Source organism: Gordionus sp. m RMFG-2023, chromosome 2, assembly GCF_954871325.1.
Source record: "Gordionus sp. m RMFG-2023 chromosome 2, tfGorSpeb1-WG-v2, whole genome shotgun sequence".
NCBI classification, from domain to species: domain Eukaryota; kingdom Metazoa; phylum Nematomorpha; class Gordioida; order Chordodea; family Parachordodidae; genus Gordionus; species Gordionus sp. m RMFG-2023.
In genome coordinates this window covers 48,167,535-48,183,453 of record NC_088776.1, presented here as the reverse complement: position 1 = coordinate 48,183,453, position 15,919 = coordinate 48,167,535, and the positions used below count along the sequence as shown (strand labels likewise).

At 26.7% G+C, this 15,919-nt stretch overlaps 1 protein-coding gene across 1 annotated transcript; it reads right to left on the bottom strand.

Annotated features, from left to right (window-relative positions):
• Window positions 1-327: 327 nt before the first annotated feature.
• LOC135923562 (protein kinase 4-like) lies at window positions 328-14,630 on the bottom strand. Its single transcript, XM_065458379.1, has 11 exons — window positions 14,565-14,630; window positions 11,915-12,551; window positions 10,192-10,495; window positions 8,784-9,970; window positions 8,194-8,313; window positions 7,789-8,010; window positions 6,812-6,985; window positions 3,711-3,966; window positions 1,657-1,841; window positions 1,056-1,316; window positions 328-703 (listed from the first exon to the last, which is right to left on the bottom strand). Exons 2-11 carry the CDS (start codon window positions 12,206-12,208, stop codon window positions 557-559), a joined length of 3,150 nt encoding a protein of 1,049 aa, XP_065314451.1. The 5' UTR covers window positions 12,209-12,551; window positions 14,565-14,630; the 3' UTR covers window positions 328-556.
• Window positions 14,631-15,919: the final 1,289 nt, after the last annotated feature.

Here is a 15,919-nt window from a genome sequence, read left to right as displayed (position 1 = left end):
TTTAAAGTTAGCAGAAAAAAAGGAACACTAAATAAAAATTATAATAAAATCCTATATGCTTGAATAAGTATTATAAGTAGATTAAGTTAAGTAATCCTATTAACAACAACAACGATCATTTCAGATATTTGAAAACTACACTCTATTTGCCTACTTTAGCCCTAGCATGATCATTAAAATTATTGCTCCTGTTTGCTTTATAATTTATTTACTCGATTCTTTATATTTTATCTTTATATTGTACAAAAATCCTCAGAATTTTTTTCGTAAATCTTTTATCAAATATATCATATAATTCAATATATTTTCAAAAAATATTTATGATTGGGGTTTTTATAGAAGGCTATAAAAAAATATTTTATCAAATACAATTTTTTTTAAAAAATCCAATATTATATCAAAAAATATTAAAAAAAATTTTAAATAAATATCTTTAAAAAATATAAATGTGTTATAAGGAGATTTTGTTTTTCATATTAGATATTAAAAATAGTACTTTACAAAAACGATTTTCAATATTCAATGTAAAAATAAAGATATTTTTCTAGAGATTATATCAAAAATTTTGCATTAAAGGAATCAATGATTCAGGTGGCCCAGCTAAACACACAAAAGGATGTTGAAGCAATTCTTGAGCAGTAGCTCTATCGTGGGGATCCCTGATAAGCATCAACTCTAAGAAATTCAAAAGTCTAAGGCTTAACTACAATTTGAATAAACGATTTTAAATTATATCATTATTAATTTTAAAAAAATAGAAAAATATAAATCGTTCAAAATTATACCTTCTCAGAAACTCATTCACAAAATCATATAAACGGATGTAATATAATTTAATAGAACTAATTTAACCTCCTAATAAAATATAGCTGGGAGTACTTATGTTAGATAAAAATACCAATATTAATATATTATCCAAAACCCCTCCATAACTATCCTTATCCCAATTTAAGATTAATAATAAAAATCTATGACTAATATGATATAATACATGAGATAATCAACGAAATTCGAACAGTAAAGTATTAATTAAATTTTTTATATAATAATATAACTTTATCGCAATTCTTGGGTTTAGGTGGATGAGTGTCTCTGATCAATCTCATAGCTTGAAGAGGTAGCTTATCGAAAAAGGGAGGCTCTCCATCAACCATCTCAATGACCATTACCCCCAGAGACCAAATGTCCACTTCTGGCCCGTAAGGCAATCGGCCTATAACTTCCGGAGACATCCAATAAGGGGTACCAACCAATGATTTACGTTTGGGGCATTGGTGCGAAACCTGGGCACAAAACCCGAAATCCGAGAGCTTTACCTTAGGACCGGTGTAAAATATATTTTTAAAACTATTATGAAAAACATTAAAAGGTGATATAGTATTATGTTGTTTAAGAAATCGTGGTTTTATTTTTTAAATTGATCACAATAGTTTAATACAAAGGCTCAATTCTCATTCTATAATTATACTTAAGGTCGTCTCAGGTCCCTGCTTACAAAATATAATAAATCGTTCTTTGTTATATTATAGTTAATACATACTCTATTTTTTATGGGAAATAATAATTTTTAATATAATTATAATCTTGGTTAGGTATTTAATTACTTATTTACTAGATAAATAACAAAAATAATTTAAAATAAATATTGCAAATTACCCTCCCATCTTTTGTAAGCAAAATAGAGTCGCTCTTGATATCTCTATGAATAACGCCTTGAGAATGCAAAAAAGCAAGTGCTTTGAGGCACGATCTGCAAACGGTGGCTATTTGTTCTTCGGTCATAACGGGCCCTATGCTAGGAATGCAATTATTGTTATTTAGGTTCGTAGAGTTGTTGGTTCCTAAAAATATTCACGTTATATGTAAATTTGATGAATATTTTTAAAAAAAATTGTTCGTCTTATTTTTAAACAGTCATAGCCGACTATATAGCTTCAACATTGAGTAATATTAGTACTACCTTTAAAGGTATTTTATGGTCTTTTCTATCCAAGGATGTAGATAACGATAGAGAGACGTGGTGGGGAAATCCCCCACAGCCAAAAAATACAGATTTTAGTTAAAATTTATAAAAGCCTTCACTATTAATCAGTCATTTATTTTATGGAGCCAGCGAAGCCTATAAATGATCTTAGTGAAATGACAGAAAGATCTGAAAAAGAATCACACCTTGTCAAAAGAGAACCCTTTTTAAACTATGAAACCCAATTCTTTTATTTACAACAAATTTTTTAAATAAATTAATATTTTATGCAAAATTTTTCAAAAATCCTCAAATATAAAAATTGTAGTTAAAAAAAATTGGAAAATGGTGAAGAGCAACTTTCATAAATCATGAATTGTTGAGTTCGAGCAAGAGCTTCGTGAATCTGATATTCGCATACCACTTGCATAAAGACCATCGTTCAAATAATAACGTAGAATCAGTAGAAGAATATTGTAAAATAAATTACTTAATCTTACTTTTGGATAGTTTTTTGTAAAGCTAGATAAATGAAGCACTTCTTGATTCTAAGAGTAATTTCATGAAAAAATTTTTCATTGATTTATAGTTAAATAATAGGTTCATTTTTAGAGAATCCTAAAAATGACGAAACCGAGATTTCCGAAAACTATCCCCAGCCAGGGGGTTATGAAAATAATCAGTTAAAACTAAAAAGATACTCTTATCTAAATACAGATATATCGTATAAAAATATATCTAGGTATAAATATAATGTTTCATATGCTTATTTAAGGTGTGCTACAAAATACATAATTAAATGATTATAAACAATCGTTACATTTTAATAGTAGTAAAACATTCTCAAAATTTTTATAATAAAGATTTTTAGCCATATTAATACCTTCCTACCGGTACTTGATGGCAGAGTAGTTGTTATATTTAATGAATAACAACTTTTTATTGGTATTAATCATTAAATATATTAATATCCCAAAAATTATTCAAAATTTGATGTGTCAAAACTTATATCAATATTTAAATCTAATATTAAATTATTTGATTTCTTTTTAGAGATTGTCTAGAACTATTGATATAAGAATATGATAAATATTTTTAAATTAACATAAATAAAACAAATGTAATATAAAATTTATCATGTTATCGTCATCCATTGTGTAAAATAAAATTAATCATGTTTGTTTTTGTATTTTAATATAAAAAACGTAAAATAAAATCATCAAAATGTATCTAACAGATTCCTCTAAAATAGTATCAAGATATAGAACCTTTTAATACTGTATCTAGATATAATTAGATACTTTAACAACTCTGCATATACAATTTAATATTTTACAACTGCGTTTTAATGAATAAACGGATTATAGGTATTATGCTAATTTTTTTATAAACGTCTTACTAAAATTTGTGAAATTTTAGATTTTCAATAATAAGCCCAGGATAGATTCTAGAATTTTTTAAAAAAAATTGTCTCTCCAAAGAAAATTCCTGGCTATGCGCCGGTCTCTCTATCGTAGAATAAGTTTTTCTAAAATATTTAATTGTTAGATAATACCTAATTATGTTTGGAACAGAAGCCAGAGCACACTGAATGTTAAATTTAAGGCACAAAATATTTTTCACATATGAATAAGACTAGTAAAACTGATTGATAAGGACAATTACTAAATATTTAAAAAAATTTATATTTCATAGTGTCAAATGTAAAAATTAATTTTTTTAATAAAGATAACTTAAAATGACAAACCCTCATTTCTTTGAGTCGCTCTTCTCAAGACTATATCAGTGAGTGGCCCACCTTCCATTAACTCCATTACGACCCATAATTCCTCGCCAACAAGATAACTCCCGTACATTTCGACAATACAAGGGTGAGGATAATCTCTCATGATAGCAACTTCGTTAAACAAAAGCTCCCTCCGTTGTTGTTTCCTCAAATCCATCTTTTTAACGGCTACCGAACGGTTATATCTGTCCATTGGGTTAGAGGATTTAAATTTTTCCTGTTTAAAAAAACATTTCGAGTATTACAAATTTCTTTGAATCTTTAAATAGATCAATCCAAAAATCAGAATTGTTTAATAACACTGTGTGACAAGAAAAATGGGAGAAGAAAATAAAAAAAGTTTTGGTGCAGAATTAGACGCTGAGTTCGAATCCGTTTTCATAATTTTCCCTACACGTCAAGTTTTAAAAATATTACCGTATAAAGACAACTTTTCAAAATCTCAAAAATGATAAAATTTAGGTGTTTATACGGATATATTTTAAAAAGTATCGAATAAAAATCCCTGAAAATTGGTGATAGTGTTAAACCTATATTTCTTTATAAATTTACTAATTTTTTAATTTTTTATCGATTGGTTTTTGAGAAAAATGGTAAAGAATTTCGTTTTGGGGGTCTTTAGTTTTCAATTTAAATTACTGTCAAAATTATTAACTTTAGAAGATAAATTTTATAAAATTTTGCTTAAAATATGCTCAAGATTATATATTAATTCTAATTATTTTAAAAGTACTCTATGCCACGAAAATTCAACCAAAATCTATAAATTAAAAAAGTCGGTACAGATATTTTCGAACTTTTTAATTTGTACACTCTTATTAATTTTCTCTGCATAAAGCATTTTTAAAGCAAATTTAAGGTAATATTTATCTTTTTTAGTTGTATTTAGTAATATGATCAATTTATACCAAAATCAGATATCTGTACCCACTTTTTTTAATTTGTACTCTTTTTGAATTGAGCATTTTTGAAGCAAAATTCATTTAAAATGCAATAATTGGTAATTTTTTCATATTTTTTATTAATATTTATCTTTTTTATATGTATTTAAGAATATTTGTTTTTTTAATAAATTTATATCAAAATATATGATTTTCCAATGGAGTATCTTGAACCCGTAGTATGGGCAATTAATAATAATGCCAAATAACGAGTAGGAAGAAAGGAGAAGAATTATTTTTTTTCAGGCTAAATTTTTCATAAACATTTAATTTCTTTCATTAATTTTTTTTTAAATTGGATTTTAAATATTATTCAAATTCCCTCCTTATATAATATTCTACAAAAAATTAATGTCGAGGTCCCCTTGTTTAAAGTTTGTCTCTAAATTTTTAAAAATGTCCAATTTCTCCAATCATTCAAAGGATTTATGAAATTTATTACAATATTCCACTCTGCGATTTGGATAAACCATTTGCCCCTAATTACATATGTAAAACATGTTATAATTCTTTTAATTCATGGGTAAATGGAAAACGGTCATATTTATCTTATTCGAAACCTGCTTTTGGCACGTAGCAAGAAATCATTCGTGGGATTGTTATTTTTGCTCGATTAGTACATTTGGGTTTAACAAAAAAAATAAGAAGAAAATTCGTTATCCTGAAATTTCGTCGGTTATTTATCCGGTAAAATATAATATGCATACAACAGTTCCTTTTTTTAATAGTTCGTAGCTGGAAAAATTACGTTGCCAGGACAATGACAATATTGATCTTGAGTATCATCCCGAAGAGGATTCGCCATTTATGTCACAAGAGCAACTAAATGACATCACAGAAATTTACAACTTTCAAAAAGAAAGTCCGAATTTTTAACCTAAAGGCTTAATGATTTTAAAATTTTAAAAAATGGAGTTCGAACTTCATACCGATTCCGTGGAGCATCGTTTAAAAATTTATTCTCTTACTAAAATTTTTTATACTATTCCAACAATCTAGGTCAACTTTTTTTACAACTTAATATTGAATTGGTGCCGGATGAATGGCGCTTGTTCATCGATTCAAGCAAAAACAGCTTGAAAGCAGATTTGCTTCATAACGGAAATTCTAAGCCATCAATTCCCATCGCCTATTCCAACCAGTTAAATGAATCATATGAAAATATGAAATATTTATTGTCAAAAATAAATTATTCCATTTACGAATTTAAGATATGCTGCGATCTCAAAATGATCGCAATCCTGACGAAAGTAAAATATGAGATAGGTTAGCTTAGCATATTATATTTATTTAAATATGAGAAATATAACTATTTCATTTTAAATAAATTGTTTGGGAATCGTACCGTGTGCAGTGTGGCGAAGAGAACGAAAGCCACAATAAATAAATATATTAAATGTAAGCTATATTAAAAAAGATTTTATATAAATAAAGGTAAATTTAAAAAATATAGGTTGTTTAAAAATTGAGTAAGGATTTGATAAAAAAAATGTATAATAATAATAAGGAAGGTTTGCTGGAAAAATTGAGATATTATTTTAGTTGTAGGGATTATTAGAACCGAAGTTATAAACCTTCAAAAAGTGCTAAAAATGACCTTTTTGGCAACTTTAACCTAAAATAAATAAAAAACCTGACGTGCTAGAAAAAAACTGACAGCGGATTTAGAATATGCATAAAAAACTGTCTTAAAACATGTTTATTTTATTTTCTCCCAAAAAATCAAGTCGAAATTTGTCACACAGTGTAAGATAAAATTGGTCGTTTTAATTATATTATTAATTAATTGGTTGGGATGAAAAAGTGAATTCTCAAATTTTAAGATTAATATTCCCCTTTTCTGATTGAACCCTTTCCTTTTCAATTAGGAGTTTTTATAATAAGAGAATCATGTATTAATAAGTCGAATAATTTTAGTTCTAAAAAATGATCCAATCGAATTGAATAAGATTTTCGTTCATATCTATAAAATTCTAATACCATAATAATTAAACTATTATATAAACTCTACCCTATTATGCCGACCCTTTAAATGATGCCATAATTTCGTTTAAGAGATTGGTTAAATAAAAATCTACCTCACTTATATATTATATATGATTTTATGTAATAAAGTAATACCGTGGCAGAATTATGATTAGAATGGAAGGAATTGGAAGAGATAGAAGATTTTTCTATGGCCAGATAAACTGTTCCTGTAGAGCCCTCCCCTATTCTCTTGAAATCCTTCAATGATTCAAGAGCCAATTTAGTGTCGCGTTCATTTGAAACTACTAATTTGAGGGTTCTTTTGAACTATTGTATTTTTTTCAGAAAGAATAAATAATTTAGTTTTAAAAATGTTTTTTGTTCTTTTTCTACTACTAATAATAAAAGTAAATATGTGATGTTAAAAGACTAGATTTTTAAAACGGCGAACAAAATATTTTAGCTTAAAATTACTATACAGCCTGGAGATTTTACTTTTAGAAAACATAAAGGTTTTGATCTAATAACAAAATTTCGAGGCTCCGATACCGATCCGATATTTATATTGATTTTTCACCACCCCCTTTGAACCAAATGTAATTAAGATATCAATATTTTTTATGCAAAAAAATCGAATTATGCATTCAATTTAATTTTTTTTTATTTCTACAAATTAGACTATAATTAAAAAAAAATATTATAATAATGTAAAATAAATATACATAATATAAAATAACAAAAAAAGAAAAGTAATAAGATCGGACCGGTCCGTGGTTTTGACAGGTATCGGCCCGATCTGATATTTTTGGAAAACGCTAAATATCGGTGCCGATCCGATATTTAATATAGGCACAGCCCTAATAAATGTTTATAATTTTAATTATTTTTTTAAGGCTGCGTCCAAAACCATTTTAAAAAAATTTGAAAAGTTTCAAAATCAATGAAATTATATGTTAAATTTTTGAAATTTTATAGAATTATGTTTTAAACATGTTTTTATTATTTAAAATAGCTTATTTCACTAAAGTTTAGAAAGTTTGCAAATTCACTTTTTGTTTTGGATAAGCCTAAAGATAAAATCATATCTCTAGAAATAACGATGCAATATATACATATATATTATTTTATACCTCTTCGTGGGAGAGTTTGACTCCAGAAGCGCTGGAAGTTATATTGTTGAGATTAAGATTTTGGCCATTCAAGATGACATTATTTTTATCGGCAACTTTGTTAGCGTTTTTAGAAACATTCATATCGGAGACTAACATCGATTTTTTTAAGATACCATCTTTGAATGAGGAATTTTTAAGCAGATTTTGGTTTGGGGTATGTGTTGAACGGTTATTATGACCCTACGATTATTTTGATTATTTTTTTAAAATTAATTTTTGCGTGTTCTTTTCCATAAATTAAATATAATAAGATATTCAAATTTTAGAAAAATTTCTCCATTCAAGGAAGAAAAAACTGGTAATTATTTAATATAATAAATAAATTTTTTTATAAAAATTTTTTTTAAAGAAAAGGCCTTTTACGTTGAATAAAGTGATATTATTGAAATGGAAAGATGGAACCATTTGTGATGAATTGCTAACATTTGAACTGTTTCCAGGAATTTTGTTGCTTTGATATACGTTGGAATTGGAATGTGCATCCTTACATTCAAATTATTTTCATTATAAAAAACATGTAATATAAAATATTTTTTTATATTTTTCAAAAAAAAATCTTTAAAAAAAATTTATATTCACGGAAAGAAAGGAAGAGAGGACACTAGTTCAAATCAATCATTATCGTTATGGATAATGATCATATGTAAAAAATCGTTTTTATACAATTTAAAAAAAATAATAATAACTGTAAATAATATCTTAGTAGTTATCCATTACCAAAAAACTAATTAATATTTTATATTTCTTTAAAAAAAGAAAGAAGAGAGAATCATTCTGAATCGGCATATCCTTATTCAGAATAAGCAGATTCAAACTCATTCTTAGTTGAATCCCATTATGCTCCTATTTACATCACCAAATAAAAATGGTGAGAAATTTATTTTAAAAAAAATTACGATGGTTATTTTACTAGAATATCTGTCCCGTGTGTAAGTAATGCATAAATAAATTACTTTTCCAGTATAGTCATTATTAGTCATAGAGGCGCTGGGTGGTTTGGGCTTGGTTATAGTTGTATCCCATAATTTTTGTCTCAATCTTTCCAAAGTACCACCGTTGTTGTCCAAACTATTACTATTGCTACCACAATCGTTCATACGATTCGAATTAAAATTAATGTTATCTAACAAGCCAGCACCAAAAAAATTTGTTTGATCGACAACAGTGATGAGCGGAGAAGCGAAGGAAACTGTTTTATTGAAATTCGGGCTGTTATCGTTAACTGGACTGTCAACATTTATGACACCATTTAACGGAGAAGAAACAGTGTACATCGATGATCCGCCATTCGAAAGAATGTCGTTAAAGGATGAGAGCTTAGTATTATCTGTACCTATACTCATAGATAAGTAGGGGTAATTAGACTCGACGATCGAATCTATACAATTCGCTCTATCGGCAATGTAATGCTTCGTCTGTTGCACGTTATCTTCGTCACGAGAGGAATAATGAGATAATACGCGAGGACTGTAATAATCTAAATTATTTTTATCCTTTATTTGATTGTTAGGAGTTACATTGTGAATATTCGGGCTATTGTTATAGTATCGGTTTTGGATATTAAAGTCATCTAAAACGGATATTTGATCTTTTAAATCATTCGCAAATTTAGGTGGGTTCGAGAAATGTTGGTTTGTAATTGGATTACTGATTCTGCAGGAAACTTTATTAAAATTATCGTACACAAGTATATTGTTTTGATAATTCCCGAGTCTCTGCGGAAGATTATAGATGGATGTTTGTGTAGGATAGGAGGAGGATTGAACTTGAAACTGTGACTGATGGCACGCTGTGTCGTCGATATTTTTATGATTATGTCCTTGAGCCGAAGAAAGCACGTTATTTTCGAAAGCATCAGGGTAATTTATTTTCCAGGGATTATTGAAAATGGCATTAGAATAGGAGAATTTATGAATGACGTTATTATTTTGAAGGCATCTTGGGGTCTCATTTTGATTGTGATGAATTACAGTTCCGTCGACCTCCCTTTGAGTAGAAGATGATTTAGATAATGAGTGAGTATGATTATTAGAAGATGGGGCAAGAAGGGATGGAACAGGATGTAAGTAAGAAAATGGAAAATTTCCGAGAGCAGCCCCAGAACATATGTTTGGACTCTTGGGAATTAGTCCATTATAACCTTATAAGTAAACCAAAAAAACAAATATCATAATAATAAATTTTTATAATTTTCACAAGTTTATACGATATTATATTATAATCTCGTTTCTTTAATCAATGATCAATTCAATCTAAAACATTCATTATTACAAGATCAAGACAAATATCATAGTTTTTACTTTAAATTTATACTCATTTTTTTGTTTGTAATTTTTTCATTAATAAGTTATAATTAAATACCCATTCTATTAAGAATACGAATTTTATTGATTTCCTCGTCGTAAGGATTTGAATTATTTTTATCGTTATGCGGAATTCCGGAACCAATTAGGTATTCTTGTTCGAAAGGTTTTTCCGTCAAAGAATGATCTCTTCTTAGTGAATTCGATCTAACTATGGATATTTTTTTGGCTCTGTCTTGACTGTGAGGTTTAGCGTCATAATATCCGTTCATTACGGACGTCGGAATATAGTTTTGATTATCCAAACCCTCCGTGAAAGTTTGATTGAGAGCTATCGAGGAATCTTCTCCTTTGACCAAAGTCTAAAAAAAATTAATTTTTTTGATAAAATAACAAATGACAAAATTATTTGTTTCAAAGATAAATAAAGTTGGCCTTCCCAGATTCTTAATTAATTGTAATAATTATGAATAGCATGTTGTTTAATTTTAAAAATACAAACAGAAACAACCACAAAAAATATCATGCGTTTTTTTCTCCTATTTTTCAAAATCAATAACTTAAATGTTAAAGAGCAAAAGTGTCATATTTAAAAAAAATTAAAAAATTGTTTCAAAAAACAAATCTAATTTTAAAGTTATCATCGGTCATTTTAGTAAAGTTTGGTTGATGTAGCGCTGTGAAATAATTGAGAGAAAGTGACTACTATCTGTGAAGATGTGAAAATGGGTAGGCAGAAAATAAGTCCCAGGAAAAAACTCTACATTTTTTTAGAGAGGGAGGAAAATAAATTATGGTAACTTTTTTCGGGGGAATTATTTTCTATGATTCGCAAGAATGAAATTATGACAGGGCCCGGCTATTAATTTTTTTATCTAATTTTAAGCCTGATCGCAGCCCTAAATTGCGTTATTAAAACAATTCACATAGATATTCTAATTAGTATTTTATTTTGACTAATATTGGTATTTTATAGCTTGAAAAATTAAAAATCAAAAAAAAAAATATGTAAGCTTTGGTTGTTATAATTTTAAAATATTTTGTTTTTGATTGTGATTTCTTGCTTGGTTTTTAAATTATTTAAAAAAATAAACGGTTATTGGCTTTTGTATTGCTTGTTATTTAAAAAAACTAACTTATCTTAATTCGTATTATATGTGTTGCTATACTATGCGAAGGCCTCACTAGACTTTTCAATTTGCCAGGGATCAATGGGTACTCATAAAATTATTTAAAAATTAAACTTATATATTTTTCACTTATTGCAAGATTTGTATTTTCAACATTTGACGGGGCTCAAGCCATCAAATGCACCCTTAACAAGGCCACTGATACTATAAAAATTAGAGCCCGGGTCGGACAGTATTTTTATTTTTTCAAATATACCCGGGCCGTATATTTTAAAGCCGAATACTTCTTTCTTTTTTATCGTCATTATTAGCTATAAAAATAAAAATAATATTTTTTTAAAAAAACCTGGACCGAGCCGAAATTTTTTTTTTAGAAAATCCGGCGAAGGCCGTGCAATTGGTACCTCTGCAAGTCTATGATATAAATATTAAGATAATTTTGAACTTAAATTTTTTATTAAATTATAGTTTTTCTTTTAAAAAAAAGTAAGAAATATATATTTTAATTTTTTTTAAATAATTTTTAAAATACACATAAAACTTTATATTCACAGCACTAATTTATATTATAAGCACACACCGGTAAATGATTTCCAAAAAAAACAATCTTTAATTGATACTAAATTAATCTTAAAAAGTATTTAATTTAACCTTCAAATTGAGAATCTCCATTGGGGTAATAATGGATGGATCAACCATGGGTTTCGGTCTATTGGGCTCGTGAGTATTGAAACCGTTCTTGTGGTTGCTAAATTGGTAATTATTAGTGCCATTGGACGAATCAAAACTCGGCGATACGGTGTTAGTATCCACGATACCATTCCATTGGGCCGGAAGTCCCACGAATTTTCCATTAAATTGGTCAAATCCTGTATGAACTCTGTGCTCGAAGTTCGAAGGTAAGGATATTTTAAGAGGATTTTTCTTTTTCTTTAAGGTAAACATTCTTTCCTTTTTATAAAAAACAATATTTTTTAGCTTTGCTTTAAGAATGAATAAGTATTTTGGTTGAAGCTGGAAGTAAGATGTTATTTTTTTGAGATTCTTCTTGCGAGATGTTAAATCGGATAAGATGTGTACATTGGAAGAATAAAAACTTTCAATGACAGCATTTAATGAATAAATCTGTGAATCATGATATAACTATATACTCTAATATAAGATTTTGTCGGTCACCATAAAACTGCATTTGACTTTTTTTAAAAATCATATCGATTAATTACTAATGAAAGAATATTTGAAGCTGATTGATAACATTGACATCATAATTTTTAGCTAAAAATCTAACCTAAAAAAATTAGAAATTAGATGTAAATTTTTTTCATATAAAACAAAATTTAAAAAATTTATTTTATCAAGCTAAAACTATTAACCTTTTTTTTACAATAATAACATGACATAATTATATTGTGATTTATATTTTCCTCGACATTACATTTTTCAGGAGGAATATTATTCAACATTTTTTTACAAATATTATTTTGTTATAATTGAGAAAAATATTTTTTAAAAAAATTCAAGATAATAAAATTATAAATAAATGATATTATTAAAGTTAGAAGATAAAAAATTTTTTTTTAATAAATGTAATACAGGTATAAACTTGTCAATCTTTAACAAGTACTTAGACGGTCCCAAGGTTTTTTCTAAAATTTAAAAAGGTCCATTGATTAAGAGTTGATAATATTTTTACTGTTGTTTTGGAACTTAAAAAACTTTATTCAAATTATATAAGTTGCCCAAATTAGACAGTTCCACTATATTACGTCATTAAAATATATTATGAATTATATAAAGGTAAATTAGTCGTGTCATTGATTATAATGTAAAAAAAAATAAGGTTATGTTTTAAACATTTTTTAATTCTTATTTATCAAGAGTATTTGTTATTTATAAAAATCAATCATTTTATATTCCGTAAAATTGTAGAGCTAACAGTGACCGTGAAACTTGTCTAATAGGCTTCTAAAAATTTGAAAGAGTGGGCTGCATAATCTTAAAAATTCTGCTATAAAAAAAATATTTTACTTTATTAAACTTGGCACTTGTTCATTTTGAGCAAAAATGTTGATCTCGACTCTCCTCAGGAACGGTGCTCAAATTTAAAAAAAAAATAGTTTACCTATATTATGAAATTATTTCTTTACCTATTTTAAAAAAATTGTTTATAATAACATACTATCTATCGTGCTTTTTAAATTTAAATCGTATTTATTTTATCTTATATTTTTTTAAAAATTATGTAATTTTAATAATTACCCGTATATTACCTTTTTAAAATCTGAATTAATGAGGCAATTTATAGAAACGATAATTTTAAATATTTTTTTATCTTTATAGATAAGGTATGTATATTTTTAATATTTATAAATCTAAAAATTTATCCAATTGTTTTTTTAATATTAAATTTGATAATAAAAAAAGAAGAAAAAAATTTCCTTTAAAATATACATCATAGGATTTAATTTTGAGATAATAATCTTATATTTTGTAATCTCAAAAAGAATAATTTTTATATAACTCTTGCATGAAAATCATTTTGAATTTAAAAACACACTGTCCTACTGCATGGAGGCCAAAGCCAGGCCCGTAATATAATCAATAAAGTATTTACCTGGCTCGCTCCGAAACTCGAAATAATTGTTAATTATATTAACTTATCTAATTAGTTTCATCATTCAGTGGGAAAAAATATATAATATCTGGTGAGGAGAAAATCATAAAGGCAATTAATTTTCCGATGAAAAATAAATTAGTCAAAAATATATTTCCTAATTCTATTTATATAATTAAATTGAAAAAAACATTAGGCAAAAAATATATTTCCTATTCTATTTATATATTTAAATTAAATTAGGACCGCGCACTCTGGGCCGTTAGTCTTCTATTATATTTGGGCTCGGACAGGAAAAGAAGAATTTTACAATAAAACGGTTGTGCTAACCCTTAATCTTACATTTTTCACCCGGGTTTGATGGGGTCAAACAAGTTCCTAATCTTTCAAAGCAAAAAAAATTAATTTTATTTTTCTCATAATGGTTTTATAAATTCGCATTCCTAGGAAATTTTTTTATTATTATATACCAGGTGGACTGGTTCGTAAAATTTTTCATATCTTAAAAAAAATTTCCGAATAAGGACACAACTTTTTAAGGTCGTATAAAGCTTATTTAAAAAAATAATAGTTGATAGCGTGCCCTGCAAAATCGATTTTTCGGCCCGAGTCAACCCATATGACCGTTTTAAAAAAAATTCGCATTTTAATATCTAATCACTTAATTATAATGAAAATTTTGCTCACTGCTTGCTGGTGGAAGTCGGTGTTGCAAAAAATAAAGGCTGCTTTTAGCGATTCGCCCCCCATCTCCTATTTTTTTTAAAAATTATGAAGTAATTGTAAATATAAAATTTATATATTTTTCAGGTTATCAGATATTTTATTTAAGATGTTAGGCTATACATACCCCGAGCCTACCTTCTTGCAGGGCTTTAATAGGTGAGGTCTGATCAGACTATCCAAGAAGTCGAACCGGATAAGTCTGACCAAAAAAATCACAAACTGGAAAAATAGGTCGATATGTAAAATTAATAATATGCGGTTTTATAGAAACAAGTTGCTGAATTAATAGAAATTTGTCAAATCATTAAATAATAGTGGGAAAAAATTAACGCGAAAGACAAGTTGGTATTCTTATGAACCAGAAAATAAATATATTAAATTTCACAAATCATTAAATTTTAAGCATATATTAAATAAACTATATTTTAATTATTGTAAGTAGGCCTATATTCAAAAACGAATACTAATCGAAAAATAAATCAATCGTATCCGATTCTTTTGAACGAATACTATGTCATGTCGGGAAAATGCTCTTTTTTCCTAAGGGTAAGGTGGAAAAATTTTTTGTCTCTTGCAGGTCTATAAATCAAGCACGGTGTATTTTTATATATTAATATATAATAAAGATATAACCCAATTAAGAAATTAAATCTATTCGAGTGCGAAAATTTGTCTTGTTGATTTCCGGAATCGCTCAAGAAATTCATTTATAGAATAATTTTAAAACCATAGTTTTCTTTTTTAATATAATAGAGAAGTGGGAATATAAATTTTGTTTTTAAAGATCAAAAAATTTAACGCTCAAACGATTTATAATAATCTTTATTGTAAATGTAAATAATTCTCCTGTTTTTTCTTCTTCAAAACTCTCATATAAAAAAAACTCTATAAAAAATATTTAATATTAAAAAAATAAATAAAAAATGCAATATTTAAAATTGAACAATGAGAACCATTTTTAATTTCTTATGTAAATTTAAATTTCCTTAAAGCACTATTCATTTCTTAACATTATATATTTTTTTTTAAACTTAAGAAAATGAAATAAATGTGTTTTATAAAAAAAAAAGTGAAATAAGAATAAGTAAGAAGAATTATATATTAAATTTAATATATTATATCATATGAATCGGTTTATGGTATCAAATATTTTCCTGAAATCATTAATGTAATATTTATTTTATGTAAATATGTTGCATTTCAATACCTTGGGTCTCGTAATGTAATAAAATAAATAATTAAAATTCAATTCTTTTATCGCAGTATTAAATTAATTCAATTTCAAACGTGTTATGTTACGTTATTCGTTAAGATTC

What these genes read in the sequence shown, in the direction of transcription:
- LOC135923562 (XM_065458379.1), bottom strand. Translation starts at nt 12,208, where the DNA reads ATGTTTACCTTAAAGAAAAAGAAAAATCCTCTTAAAATATCCTTACCT. An exon ending in TGGAGATTCTCAATTTGAAG is followed by an intron (nt 10,496 to 11,914) that starts GTTAAATTAAAT and finishes AATTTTTTTTAG; the next exon opens with ACTTTGGTCAAAGGAGAAGA. An exon ending in AACCCAAGAATTGCGATAAA is followed by an intron (nt 704 to 1,055) that starts GTTATATTATTA and finishes TTCAAATTGTAG; the next exon opens with TTAAGCCTTAGACTTTTGAA.